This window comes from Pavona decussata, unplaced genomic scaffold (genome assembly GCF_977016875.1).
Source record: "Pavona decussata unplaced genomic scaffold, jaPavDecu1.1 SCAFFOLD_164, whole genome shotgun sequence".
NCBI lineage: Eukaryota > Metazoa > Cnidaria > Anthozoa > Scleractinia > Agariciidae > Pavona > Pavona decussata.
The window spans coordinates 554,017-569,056 of NW_028145575.1; the positions used below are offsets into that span (position 1 = coordinate 554,017).

Genomic DNA, 15,040 nt, shown 5'->3' on the forward strand with positions numbered 1-15,040 from the left:
GGCCCCTATGGGCTTAGATAGTCTATAGCCCTCAGTTGCTCGCAGTTTCCAGGCGATGAGATTCAGACACAACGTGACCAGCTTGGAACATAGGGCGTCCGCCTGGGGGAGTCCCTTGCAGAACATTATTCGTTCAGAGTTTCCACACCTTGCTTTGTTCTCACTGTTATCCTGGTATTCCACTTGGCACTGAGTCTATCAATCAGATTCCCGATTCACTTTGGAAACCGATGCAAGGAAAACATTTCTCTGAGCCATTGATGGTCTACTGAGGTGTACGCTTTTCATACATCTATCCATGCCATGCTTAGATTCCTTCGGCCTCTCTGGCAATCTTGGCACACCATCCAATCAATGAGCAGATTGTCAATGGTGCCACTACACTGTTCTTTCACGCCTCGTTGCTCTCCTTCCATCAGATCCTATTCATTTAAATGATCATTAATCGTTTTCAAGAGGCAGGACGTAAACCACTTATAGATGGTATTAAGGCCATTACTGGCCTATGGTTTTCACTTGAAAACTCGCCCAGCTTTGGTATAAGCGAAGTCTTGCTGCCAGTAAACCAGAGGGGAATGTCTTGATCTTCTAGTGCTGTAGCCTGAAAAGACTTCATGATTCCACTATGGAGGCAATTCACTCTTTTCCACCAGAAGTTGGCAATGCAATCAGGGCCTGGCCCGCTCCAATTGGGTCTTTTCAAAATTTATTGTTCTCTTGACATGTTTGACACAGAGCTCGAAAGCTTCCTCCGGGGGCTCATATAGTTTCTTTTCTAATGCGTCCCTGACTTCGTAGAGCCACTCTGGTACCACACTTCCAGTCCCTTCCGTCTGCCATAACATTCTCCAAAAGGCCATTGCCTCTGCTACATCAGTAAACATATTTTCACTTCTCTCTGCATGCTGCTGCCCGTGATCGTATCTTGGCTTGTCCACTCCTTTCTTCCTTTTCCATATAGGCTACCAGATTGGCCACTGATAGTGTCTTATATTCCTTCAGGAGTTGAGCTCGGTTCTTCTTTCCCTTTTTAGTGATCTTTATATTGAACCTTATCCTTTCTAGTCCTGCTTTGGCTTTTGATAACTTTCTTCGGATCTCACGTGCTCGAGTGTCGAACGCTTCCCTGGCTTTGTTCGAGCCCAGTCTCTGCATGTTATCATTTCTGCTCCTTTGCTTCTTCTTACCTTTGCTAATGTAAAGTGCTACGACAACTGAGTAGAGAATGCAATTAACCAGCCACAAGTAACCAAACAGATTTTCAGAAGGATTAATGGGATTTCCGCTTTTCAGTAGCCCACTTGCTACAGCATTAATGTTCTTTTGTTCTCGTATCATAGCAACAATTATTAAAGTCTCCTTGGGGATGATCCACTGATGCAAGAATTGGAGCCGCTAATTGCAATAACTCACGGCCTTTGTCACTTTAGTGGTGATGCGAGCCCATGTTGCTTTCGATGTGCATAGGCGAGTGGCCCTCTGGGGTTTGGCTTGCTGTTGTAGTATGCTAATCCGCCTCTAAAGTTGGTCGCGCTGTGTTGCTTGCATCTTCCAATTCTGTAATATCTCCGTCTGCTCCCTGTGTGTCTCTATACCTGATCCCTCACACATCCCTCACTCATTATTATTATTATTATTATTATTATTATTGTTGTTGTTGTTGTTGTTGTTGTTGTTGTTGTTGTTGTTACTATCGTTAATGTAACTGCACCTCTTTCACAACTTTTCCCAGGTTTTCAGAGAATGTTCAACAGTGCACTGTCCATCTTACCCATTGCAAGAAGGATTATCATGAAAATGGAGAACACATTGATGAGCACATTTTCAGAAAAGTTTGTGCCCTAGCAAACTCAGGTGGTGGTGTGCTGATCTTGGACAATGCTGATTATGAAAAAGCCAAGCCCAAAGATCTTGACATCTTCCTCCAGAGACTCGATTACAAGTTGAAATGCATCATAGATCCATCCTCTTATGGCGATGTTTTTGATGTTTCTGGGAAGTGCAATCACAAAAGATTCTTCTTGTTTGTGAAGGCACCTGGCCATATATGTACTGTGAACAGTCATTTATATTTGCCTAGTGACTCATCTGTAACACAAGCCAGTTACGTGCAAGCTGAGGGTGTCATAAAATCATACAGCAGAGATGAAGGAAGTCTGCCCACAAATGACCTGAACAACCTTCCAAAATTTGATCCCAATGAATTCGAATATGGCAAATCAGTAAGCTTCCATGAATGTAAACAAATTCAGCTTAAACATTACACATCAAATAAGGAACTTTTACGCGAGGAAAAGATCCATCAATGTATGTCAGCATTTGCTAATTGTGATGGTGGGCAAATATTTATTGGCATTGCTGATGAGAAAAGCATAGTTTATGGGCAGAGCATTGCAAACCAGAAAGCTTTTGAAGAGGAAGTTCACAATCTAGTGGAAAAATTCCTCTGGGGATTCCCCCCTGAGAGAGGTGTCCATTGGGATGTAAAGTTCTTCCCTGTTAAAAAGTCTCCATGTAATTCTGTAGTCATTGTAGTGTCCGTAGCAGGGATGCAAAGCTGTGGTGGAGTTTTCACAAAAACACCAGAAAGCTTTTATTGCAAGCCTGGTACTCCGTTGAATGAAGATGGAGAGTGTTGTGCCTTTGGACTGGAGGAGTGGAAGCAAAAGGTTCTTCCTCGTGTAGACTGGCAAAGAGGCTATCAAGGTTTGTAGTCATTGTTTGATTGTATTTTACTGCTATGTATACTAATACTACTCAGTACTGTTACTGTCATCAAAAAGGTGACCGTGGACCTTGTGCTATAAACACTGACCAAAAGTAAAAGGTTGTTATTACAATGCTATGGCAAATATTAAAATGCTATGGAGTGAACAAAGTCTCGGCGACTGCAGTCCAAGAGTTCTTTCCCAGACGATGTGGTGGATCTTGACTCAACATTTTGGCCTGAGGGGAAGACAGGAACACCATTCAATGGAAGTCGAGGACTTCAGTTTTTGTGTAGACGACAGCGGCACAGAGTACGTCACATTTAAAGAAAATCCTACAAAGACTAGGCAGGGAGGATTGAACACAAAACATCGTAGTGTTCTGCCAAAAATGTTCGCTACTGGCGGTCAGAGATGTCCTGTTCAGTTACTGTCAAAGCAATACCGTAGGAGACCTCCTCAAGAGCTGCGAGACAAAGGTCCTTTTTACCTTGCCATAATCGAAAATCCCAAAACAAATGTTTGGTACAAGAAGCAGCGGCTCGGCGTAAACAGCATCGACAATATGATGAAGAGCGTCGTCACGAACACAGCTCTCAAAACAAGCAAGAAGAAATTGACTAGCCACACCGCAAGGAAGACAGTTGTGAAGAAACTCAGAGCAGCAAGCGTCGAGAGGCAGTCGATAATCCAGGTGACCGGCCACGCAAGTGAAAAGTCTCTTAAAGACCACTATGAAGGTAGCCAGAAGGAACAGCGACAGCTTTCAAACATTATCAGCAAGACTCCACAGTCAGCAGCTTCCAGCAGTTTTCCTGGTCTACCAATGTGGTCTTCTCCTGCAACGACTTCAACGTGTGAACAGGTGAAAACAAGCTGCCATGCTTTCACTGTCAACAACTTTCACAGCTGTCAAGTCACATTTAACGTGATTCAGGGGCAATGCAGTTCACCAAGGTCTGCAAGTCAGAATGTTATTCCCTGAGGCCGATTGAGATCAAACATTTGAAGACAGATTTGCGGGCTTAAGTGCTCTTGCCACTTTCAATAATTGAACTTTAGCTTTTGAGTTCAGCTTGTAATATTTTCTGAGAAACTTTCAAAAACTTCACGCCTGATTTACCTGTCACAACATTACATTTTTGATTGGTTCAAATAAAACATGTGAGCATTTTGGAACCCATTGAAGTGTTTTTTGTAGTACGTAAGGCATTCAAAGTAGCATGATGGAGTAATTTTGTTGAGAATATAGTAAATAAAAAATCGTATGAACCTGCTGGTAATAATAATAATAATAATAATAATAATAAGTATTGGAAATCGTTTGAAGTGAGTGCATTTCGTGATTTATGGTCACTCATGATGTTTTGAAAGCTCTCAAATTACACTCGCCTACGGCTCGTGCAATGTTGAGAACTTTTGAAACATCACTCGTGCCCATAAATCACGAAATGCACTCACTTCAAACGATTTCCAATACTTATTATTATTATTATTATTATTATTATTATTATTATTATTATTATTATTATTATTATTATTATTATTATTTGACAATAAAAATCTGCGATAAAATATTGTAAAACGTGGCACGATGTTTCCAGAACGTCATTATCAAGTGAAAGTTTTTTTTTTAAACAACTTTATCAACACTTAAAAAACCTTAGATATTACAACTTAGTCCTGAACATTTCTCAATTATAAGTAATACAATATATATGTATATCATTTAATTAACATAACAATGATAGATTAAAATTCTTGGCTTGACACCGAAAAGTACAATTACACTAATTGGTCGTTAAGTTAATATTAAACAATAAGGATGGAAAAATTTAACTGCCTTAAATGAAATAAGTTTCTCAAATGGTTTCCATTTTTTGTTGAACATATTGATTTTGTTTGACTTAAAAGCTATATATTTTTCCGTTTCGTATTTCTCGAGTAAAATTCTCTGAAAGTGGATGAAAGAAGGTTTTATGTTCTTACACATACAGGTCCACAGGAAGGTTTAACCTACAATAATTATATAATTAACCAGATCCATCTCCTCTATTAGAAATCCTATAACAACTTGACGCAACGAGAGACATCTGCACCCACAAAGCTTATTTAAAATGTTAGCAATAACCTCATTCCAAAAGGAGTTTGAAAAATAGCAACTAAATAAGATATGACTTAAAGTTTCGAGTGTCTCATGGCAAAAACAGCAGTTGGGGGCTGAAACGTAGCCTATTTTATAAAGTATATCATTTGTGTTCAAAATAGAATTTAAAACCTTATATTGAAAGGAGCGTATATAAGGTTCATTTGCAACTCTTATCGGCAGCAGCTAGACGTCAGAAATTTGGTCATCTCCCAAATCAAAATCTTCATCCAGCCTCGCCCATTTCCTAGGCCTTTCATATACATGTTTTATCAAATAGCTGTAATAATCGCGGCATTGAAACGTTTCCAAATTAAGAACCACCTTAAAATTAGGCGAAGCTGATGTGCGTAAGTTTTGTGGAATTGATTGTCTTAGACCTGTCCATGTCAGGAAATAAGACTGTTAATCCCTGTCTTTTCACAGCATTAAAGGATGCTATATTTGTGTTATCAAAAAGTAAATCTTTCGTGTATTTAATACCATGATCAAAATATTGTCTATAAAACACGCTTTTCCGCTCAATCAAAAATTCTTTGTTGTTCCAGATGAGGTATCTGTGATTGTTAAGCGGATCAGCAATGTCTCTTAGCTCTGACCACCACAGTAACAGTTCATAGTAAAAAGGTGAAGAAATATTTAGTTTCTTCACATCATAGTTACATTCAATAAGGAAAAATCTACCTTGGTTAGTTAGAAGGAGTCTTAGGTAGGACTTCCAAAAGCCGGTACAGTCTACATCAACTATCCGCTTTAACCAACTTAACCTCAATGCCTTAATCATATTCTCGTAATTAATCATTTTAAGACCACCCAATTCATATGGTGCGTACGTTGCCCGAGGAGTGACTTTATCATTCCTGTTCCATAAAAACTGGAATACCATTATGTTGAATTCCTTAATAACTTGGGACGGAGTACTTAACACAGAACTGGGATAGATCATTTTTGGGAGTAACAATGTCTTTGTGATATTTACTTTACCATGAATTGATAAGCCTCTCCACTTCCAAAGATTCAATGTATTTTTAACTTTCTTTAATCTCTGTTTAAAATTTTTCTCGACAAGAAGTTGTATGTCATAAGTAATATAAATTCCTAAAAATTTGACGCACTTCTGCCACTTAACTCCAAGTGGTTCTTCTTCACAGTTCCGAAGAGATCCAATCCACATATCCTCAGTTTTTGTGACATTTAGCTTTAGTTCAGAGACTTTCTCAAAACTTTCAAGTAGTTTAAACAAAGCACGCGCTAAATTCAAATCTGATAACACCGCAGTTTTGTCATCTGCAAATTGCAATAATTTAGATTCTAAACCATTTATGTTAATCCCTTTTAATGTTTTCTTGGTTTCTAACAGCAATAGCCAATATTTCAATTGCAGTAACGGAAAGGTATGGCGAGAGAGGGTCACCCTGTCTCACACCACGTTCTATATTAAAATAGTGATAGCATAGCCCATTGTTAATTGTGCAGCTTTGAATATTCGAATAGAAAATATTGACCCATCTTATGAAATCAGGCCCGAAGTTAAAAAGTTTTAAACACTTAAGGACGGTGCCTACCAATACAGAAGTATTTTTGTGCGGTTTATGACTATGCAGGAAAAGCAGACCTTAGAAAGGGCTATTGAAATCCAAAAAGAAAATTGGGGGTTACCACGCATTTTTCAGAGATAATTAAGCAACAATATTTCCAAAAAGCGCCAAAATATAAAGCAATGTATGGTGTTTGCCTGCCTCTTGCCAAGACTACTAAATTTCAAACATCTTTTAAGTACAATGCCGCCAAATCCTGGAACCTCTTCCTCGTAACTTAAGTCATGATCAGTCTCTCACTAGTTTTAAACTGAGAGTTAAGAAACATCTAAATCACCTTAGTTAATTTCTCACATTCATGAACTCTTTGAATGACTTTTGCTTTCATTTCTATATTTGATTATTTATTCTTATTATTTTATACAGATCTCCATTTAAACCAGCTACGCTGAATTGGAATTTCTGTTTAAATAATGTTTATAAATAAATAAATAAATAAGTTTTTCCTAAATAGAAGCTTAATTATCTCTGAAAAATGCATGGTTACCCCAAATTTTCTTTTTGGATACCATGAGCACTTGCTAAGTTCTGCTTTTTCCGCATAGTTTTAAACTGCGCAAAAATATCCCCGTATTAGTGAGCACTACCCATAGGAAACCCGAGTATCTCGAGATGCGCAGAACGTATGCGTAGTAACAATAGTAGGCACCGTCCTTAATTAGAAAGTCCCATTCCAAACTGTCGAATGCTTTTTCAAAATCGATAAATACCGAAAGACCTTGCAAGTTTTTATCTTTCGTGTAATCTAATATATCCAGAACGGAACGAATATTTTCGTTGATACGTCTACCCGGAATATCTGAACCAGATTGATTTTCATGTATCAAATTTGGCAGTAGTCGCTTCATTCTTTCAGCAATAGCTTTCGAAGCTATCTTTGCATCAATGTTGAGTACTGAAATTGGCGTCCAATTTTTCAGGTCACAACGATCTTGATCCTTTTTCTCAATAAGCGTAATAAGTATAACTGCCTGTTTTTGCGATGAGCTCATTTCCCCTTTTACAAATGACTCATTGAGAGAATCCACCAAGATGTTTCCAACTTAATTCCAAAATGTTCTGTAAAATTCTACAGGTAGCCCATCATTTCCAGGAACTTTATTTAAAGGAAAGGAGTGTAGCACCTTGGTGCATTCTTTCAGACTAATTGTACCTTCACCAAGTTGCCTAGATTCATTTGAAAGCGTTGGTGTTTGCAAGTTTTCATAGCAAAAGGAAGGTCCGTTTTGTTGTTCACACTGCTTATGTCTGGATTTATAAAGATTTTCATAAAAAAGTCTTTTCTGCTTCCAATATTTCAAATGGATCAGTTATAATAACACCACTCATACGAAGTTTTCTTATATGTTTCTTGACCGGATTTCGTTTCTCTAGATTGAAGAAGTACTTGGAATTCTTTTCCCCATGTTCATGCCATCGTGCACGGGATCTTACTATTATACCTTCAACTTTTTTCTGATATGATTTATCTATACGTTCCTTCAATGAGTTTAAATTTACTAACTTTGCTTGAGAAGGATTATTTTGAAAAATTAAACGTGCGTCATGAAACGCTTTGTTTACTAACTCCTCTTCCGCCTTACTTTGTTTGCTTTTATTTATGGCATATTTCCTAGAGTATTTCTTTATATTATATTTTACCCAGTCCCACACTGAGCGCAGATCAGTAAGGTCTTCCCTTCCTTCCTGAAGCCATATAGGCATCATGTGATTTATTTCATCAACATATCGTTTGTCGCTCAGCAAGGAGCAGTTTAGTTTCCATATACAAGGACCCTTTACTTCTGCATCAACATCTTGAAGTTCTAATATTATGCATGAGTGATCAGTTTTAATTGATGGGATTATATCTGCATTCATTTGGATACATTATCTGATAAAGAATTTGAGATAAGCCAAAAATCGAGCCAAGAGAAAATCAAAGGTTGTGAGTGACTCCAGGTAAAGCTGCGCGTTGTAGGGTTTTTACTTTGCCAAATATCATGTAAATCTAGTTCTAATTGTAGCTGTTCTATTGCATTAATAACAGATTGTCTTGGAATAAGAATTCCGCCTCTTTTGTCAAGAACTGGATTTAGGGGACAGTTGAAATCGCCTCCAACAATAATATTGTCAATCTCGTCAAACTCATTCTTCACGATAGTTTCTAAAACTGAATGATAAAACGCAACCAATTCGCTATCCCAATTCGGACCATATACATTAACAAGCAGTGCTTGTTCCCCGTTGAGAAGTACGTTGAGAATAATAAATCTCCCGTTTGTGTCAATAACCGTTTCTTCAACTATACAATCAAAATTATTCCGGATTAAAATCGCAACCCCCTGAGCATTGTTGACCCCATGAGAACAAAATAATGAAGCGCCCCACTGCTTTTTCCACGAAACCTCACACCCCGCAATGGAATGCATCTCCTGAAGAAAAATAACACCAGCTTATTGTTTTCTGAGCCAAGATTAATATTATCCGTCTTTACGTGTGTTGCTGATGCCCTTCGTATTTAGAGAAATGAATTTACCTTTCATATTTTGTTATTAATACAAATGTTGTGAGGGGAAAGAAAAAGGAAGCAATTAATTCTAGCAGGAGATGGACCTTTCAAAATATACCTGTAGTTTAGCAGCCACACGAAATTAGCAATTGTAATTGAAATATTCAAAAGGAAACCACTGTTGCTGGATATGTTTGAGGTAAATAAATCATACGGTTTGTACAAAATTATTATTAAAACTGTAGCGTAAATAAAGAAATTCACTGAGAAAAAAATTATTTGCAAATCTTGCGCCTGTGCAACATTGCAAAAGCTGTTTGGGCAGCATGGAATCATCGCGCTTTTCTTTGCCGCACTCTGCTTTGAGAAATAATTATTTATTACTTTCTGTATTCAATTCTACACTACAGGAACAACATTTCCGTCCACAAAGAGTTTTCCTTTGGTAAAAAGGACTCTCTTTCCTTCTTCAAAGGCTTTCTGCATGAGTGGGAGAGCTTTCTTTCTAGTTGAAAAGTCACTAGGTATAAAATCTTCCACGAATCTTACCCCGTTTAAAGCTTCTTTTCCGTTAACACTCTTGGCACCTGAAGCAGCGTTCTCTTGAAAGGCCTGCTGTATAGTTTGGCAATAATATGACGTGGTTTGTCTTCCCGTTTTCTTCCTGAACGATGTGCATTCTCCACTTCCCCAGTAGCATCTTCGAGACCCAGTAGACTTACGTAGTTTAAAACAATTGCCATACAATCTTCGCCATTTTCGTCATCAACGCCAATAACACGAATATTATAATCGCGAGAATAACGTTCCAAATGCTCCAATTTTTTCTGTAGTTCTGTGTATCCTCCACAAAGGCTGTTGTCCATTTCGCTGACAGTGGCGTTCATAGCGTCGACACATGCTTTCACGCCCTCGACATCTTTTTCTAAATCTTTTTGTTTGGTCGTCAGAACATCGATTTCATCTAATTTGGATATGACACTCTCTATTTTCTCAAGCCTTGCATTGGTATTTCGCTGGAAATCCTTTAAATTTTCACTAAGAGCCGAAATTTGATTTTTTAAATCACCTCTCATTGACTTCAGCTCTGCCATCACTTCCTCGCACATGGCTGTCTCTCACACAACGCTATGCTGATTTACGATGCATGGCTTGATCTCTTTAAGCCTTAGGTCTTGTTGGTTTCAACGCATTGCTGATCATCGATACTCTGCCATTGGTCGCCATCTGAGAGATGCCCGGCCATGGGAACATTGGCCTACTCAATGAGAGTCAATTTAGAATGCTCAAAAAGTGTAACAGGAAATGGGATTGTCTTGTTTATGAAATGTTGTACATAAGAACAATAAGACCCAATTTAAACACCCAGAGCGACTCCATTAGAGTCAAACTCTTTGTTTAACTCTCAATTTATTCATCTCATCACTATATATACTCGATTTCATTATTTTACTTTCACTTGATAATGACGTTCTGGAAACGTCGAAATGTCGTGCCATGTTTTACAATATTTTATCGCAGATTTTTATTGTCAAATGGTTTACCAAATCCTTAATTATTATTATTATTATTATTATTATTATTATTATTATTATTATTATTATTATTATTATTATTATTATTATTATTATTATTATCAGTAATAGTAGTAGTAGTAGTAGTAGTAGTAGTAGTAGTAGTAGCAGCAGCAGCAGCAGCAGCATTATTATTATTGTTGTTGTTACCATCAAACAGCCACAAACTACACAACCAGGTGAAGCATAATGAATGTGTCACAATGGCTCATCGAGCGCCATCGCTTTACTAAAGGACTTAACAATTTCATAAAAAAAAAACCAAGCAGAACTCAATCCGAAAGGAAGGACCTGGAAAGTGAGAAAAGCGAACCCTACCATTGAAGGGTCAGGCAAGCCCCAACAATTTCTGATGCTCGCTGTAAATATCCACGTGATGGTATCCTGACTGGGAGGAAAACTAGTAATTTTTCTCAGAAACGTAGGAAAGACAATGCAAATCCTCGTACTTAAACGAATGCTTGAAAAGGGAAGGGCTAACGTGTCTGAGGTCAATAAGCAGCCTTAGCGTTTTGCCTTCTGCAACAGACAAGGGATTCCTACCATTAGCAAACCCTACTACTGAAGGGCGAGGCAGACTTCAAGAATTTCTGATGCCCGCTTTAAATATTCACGTGATAGTACACTGACTCGAGATCCCAGATGAAAACCCAGCAATTTTGCTCAAAGACTTTGGAAAGACAATGCAAATCCTCGTACTTGAACGAATGCTTGAAAAGGGAAGGGTTAATGTGTCTGAGATCAATGACCAGCCTTAATTTTTTGCCCTCTGCAACAGACAAGGGATTCACGCAATAAGGTGGCTCCGAATGCTGCTGAATGTAATTAGCAACCAAGAGTTTGGAGATAGCTTCCTCGACAAAGTTGGGATGATTCTCCGCTAAACAATTGTTTCTAATATAGCATGAATCCGGAACTCGGAAATTTTGGCCAATCAAAGTCATTTCTGGTCATGTCCGTTTAGTTGATTCGGTATGTTTTCAAATTGACGTCTTCTCGAATATTTGAGTTTAGTTTACCCTTCATACTAACATGAAACACAGCACCTGCTAAGAAAATTTTTCACCGGAACTCAGTTTTAGAAAGAGAGATAATCACTTATTTATACCCAACGCTGTACCAAAACAACTGGACGCCATTGAAGTGTCTTCCCGCTGTAGTTAATATAAAGTTATCAGGCGCGTAGCTAAGGTGTTCGTTGAGCCTCAAATCTTGCTGAGAGCCGGAGGCGCTCTTGCTAGGGGGGTCCGGGGGCATGCTCGCCCGGAAATTTTTGAAAAAAAACCTCATTTCCTGCATTTTGAGACCCATTTTAGGCAAATCACTACTTTGTTTTACAGCAGTTTTTTAAGCTATATACATAATTTCGACGACATAATTGTTTCAACTTAAACAAGAAAGTCCAATGTACATTCCGCGCCCTGTCAAGTCAGTTCTGATAGCTATCCGATATGCTGATAGTCATACACCAAGCTGGTAATCTGCATCATTCTCGGGTGTAGGCCTTCGAACAAATTGACTATCTCGTCAAGATTGACAGGCAAATCATATTTGATATGCAATAGAACCAGGGCGGACAGCCTACTCTCTCCCATGGTACACCTCATGTAGTTTTTCAACCTCCTCATTGTGCTCATGGAACGTTCACATTCACAAGTGCTGACTGGAAGGGTGGCAGCAATTTTCAGGAGCATGTACAGGTTGGGGAAGTCGTCGGGATCACATGCAATTTTTATTTTTTACTGAGGATAAGATATAAGGCCTTAAGAACGGGTTTATATCTCTATTTTACTTTGGTTGATGTATTTCGACCACAGGAACTTTATTTAAAAGTTTTTCTTCCGCCATTATTGATCTTCAAAGGGGGTTCGTTCGAACCCCTCGAACCACCCCTCCTACGCGCCTGAGTTATCTACAGGATTTCTTTGTAACCAGCTTAAAATTACCAAAGCGCGTCATCCCACAAGACTTCCAAGGCACAGTTGTCTATTGTCCTGAGATTGAGTCCAATAAAAGGGCTTGAGGGTTCCTTCTTGTTTTTCTTTAAATTGGTTTTTATCTAAAACCCAAATCCAATTAAGCTTCTGAGGTTAACATGATGATTTGGAGGATTTGCGTGGCAGTCATTCAATAAAGCCATGTGCTTTAACTGTTTCATACTTTGTATCATGATCTCGAGGGTTATTTCTGGGTCTTGAGTTCTGTGTTTATCGCCTGTTTTTTTTGACCTCGTCTTGTTTTTGTGGGCAACTGTCGCTTGTGTGCCCTTAGAGGCGTTCTATTTCGTTTGCCTGCGTCACTTATCACAGCTATTTGTCTTTTTTAATCCTTTCTTTAGCACTTACGCTTCTTCGAGAGCTATGCAATGCATGAAATTGAGGGTCTAAGTCCTCTTTAGTTAAAATGGTTGTGTTTTTGTCATCACTTCGCTCTTTTCTCCGCTCCTTGGATCTCATCAGTTGTTTGGAATGACTTGATTTTAGTTGTTCTTTTTACGAGAATGTCAAGGCATTCTGTTTGGCATAAGTTTTTGCTTGTAGTTTTCTTCCCACTGGGTGGATCTAAAATACCGGATTTCTATTGGCTATTCAGGTTGCCAAGTGTGAACTGCAGTTTTCGGTCTTTTCCTGTATGAAGTTTGTACATGTTTTTGCTTGTGTGGCACCGCCTAATAACATTGCAAATTTGTGGAATAAATTTATGAGGAGTGAAGAGAAATTTAACTTTTTTGCGTCCAATATTCTCAGAGCTTTTCTTAAAATTGTCGTAATTTTGGAAATGAAATGTCCTATAATTCTATGAAATTTGACATCAAAACCACTTGGCACCCTGTCTCCACAATGTGATGTAAAAGGCCTTTGTGTTTTGTCAAAATATTGATCGTAACGTTCAGGGTTTAAACGTTTGACACAAGCGGATGAATGTTTCTGTGCCAGCCAAGTATTTAGATCACACTCCTTTACTTTGCAGAATTGCTGGGAAGTTTGAAAAGGATGGACCTCTCAGGTACACCTCTGTTAATGGTAAAGAATGCCGTCAAGGAAATCAGAGAGGCTTTCTTTCCAGGTGACGAAATAAGTACTTAGTCTTTTGTTTAAGTATTACATGCTGTCTTGCTTTTAAGGTTATATCCGCAAAGGTTGGGAACAACCCAATAACCCGGATGTATGCGCGCCATGAGAAACCCAAGAAAGCTATATATTACTGTCAATCTAATAAACTGTAGAATCTAAAATAACTCTGCTTTTAAACGTTTTTGCTTTGGTAGGCGAGAGCAAGCCCTGAAACGAAAAGCTAACAATGTGTACTTTGACTGAATTATCAGTCCTCGCATTACTGCAGACAGCCCAACAAACTGGACTGTAATAGTTTGGAGATAACAAGCTAACTAAGTGTGTCAGGTTTTTCTGATTAACCATTGCTTCCTGAGAAAATCTGTTGTAAACATTAACAATGGGATATTTTTCAACGCGTTTAACATGTTGGGACACCACAAGAAAGCAATTTCGAATGTCACAAATCCTGACAAACTTTGGTGCATTATTGTGTAATGAGTATTTTCGCCAAAATATTTCTTTACAATCTGATAAATTTGGATAAGCTATTAATTCATTTGATTGGAGAAAGTACTTACAAAAACAAACCTTTGAGTTTTTGCCCACCAAGACTTGTGCTGTTTAACTGTGTGTTCCAGACACAGCAGAGAAAGGCAAGTGTGTTTATTGTCTTTGGAAGGACCACAAGCCATCCAAGTGTACCGTGCTTGCATTTCCATTGGAGTCCCTCAAAAAGTGTCAAGACTGCTGTCTCTTGTTTCACTTAAGCCCTCTCCGGAATGACCTGTTCACCTTTCCTGTGAAATGAATTTTTTTTGTATTTTATTGTTAAATGGATTCGTCAACCGTGATGCATGGGAGGTATACGAATACATGATGGAGATGACTGATGGCGAGACTGCGCAAATAACTGATCCAAAGAAATCTACTCTAACAGTAGTCTTTAATGATGCAACCTTGACCATTAACAAATGGCACTCCAATGCCCCTGTGTTAGAAGCAGAGAGTAATTCACCGTCCAGTGAGAAAGAGATGGCAGGTGCTAACCAACAACTTGGAGGTACAAGACCATAAGAATGTAAACTGCTAGGTGTGCTTTGGGAAAGAGAACAAGTTACCATCAACATGGCGCTCAAGAGTAACCAGAGTGAGAAGATAAAGAGAGGAGTCTTGTCCTATCGAGCAATGTATGATCCCCTAGGAGTCGCCTGGGAAAACAGTTTTACCGTGATATTTGTGATAGAAAAATCCATTGGGCGCCAAACTCCCAGAGCAATTTGCTGAAACGATAGAAAAATGAATTACCACGCTAACCAAAAATGTCACGGTCCCTCGAGCAGTCCCCCCATATCAAGAAACTACCTTGCACCTCACATTGCAGTCATTCATTGACGCCACTGCCAAAGGAGTTGGAGCGGTAGTTTACACGGTGGTACAGCAATCCCAAGGAGTCGCCCAGCAACTCAT

General features: G+C 38.7%; 2 protein-coding genes and 1 pseudogene across 2 annotated transcripts in view; 2 read left to right on the forward strand and 1 right to left on the reverse strand.

Annotated features, from left to right (window-relative positions):
* Positions 1–15,040, forward strand: part of LOC146464360 (schlafen family member 11-like) — a 74,423-nt gene that overhangs the window by 51,559 nt on the left and 7,824 nt on the right. The window contains exons 4-5 of the mRNA XM_085129825.1: positions 1,733–2,706; positions 13,488–13,583. Coding sequence (XP_084985951.1) covers positions 1,733–2,706; positions 13,488–13,583 — 1,070 coding nt within the window. The remainder of the gene's footprint in view (positions 1–1,732; positions 2,707–13,487; positions 13,584–15,040) is intronic.
* Positions 452–1,611, reverse strand: LOC146464365 (uncharacterized; annotated as a pseudogene).
* On the forward strand, positions 2,718–3,858 carry LOC146464366 (uncharacterized protein KIAA1958-like). The gene has a single exon (XM_085129826.1). It carries the CDS (start codon positions 2,845–2,847, stop codon positions 3,691–3,693), a length of 849 nt encoding a protein of 282 aa, XP_084985952.1. The 5' UTR covers positions 2,718–2,844; the 3' UTR covers positions 3,694–3,858.

Excerpts from the sequence above, each read along its gene's own strand:
- LOC146464366 (XM_085129826.1), top strand. The coding sequence starts at position 2,845 with ATGGCAAATATTAAAATGCTATGGAGTGAACAAAGTCTCGGCGACTGC.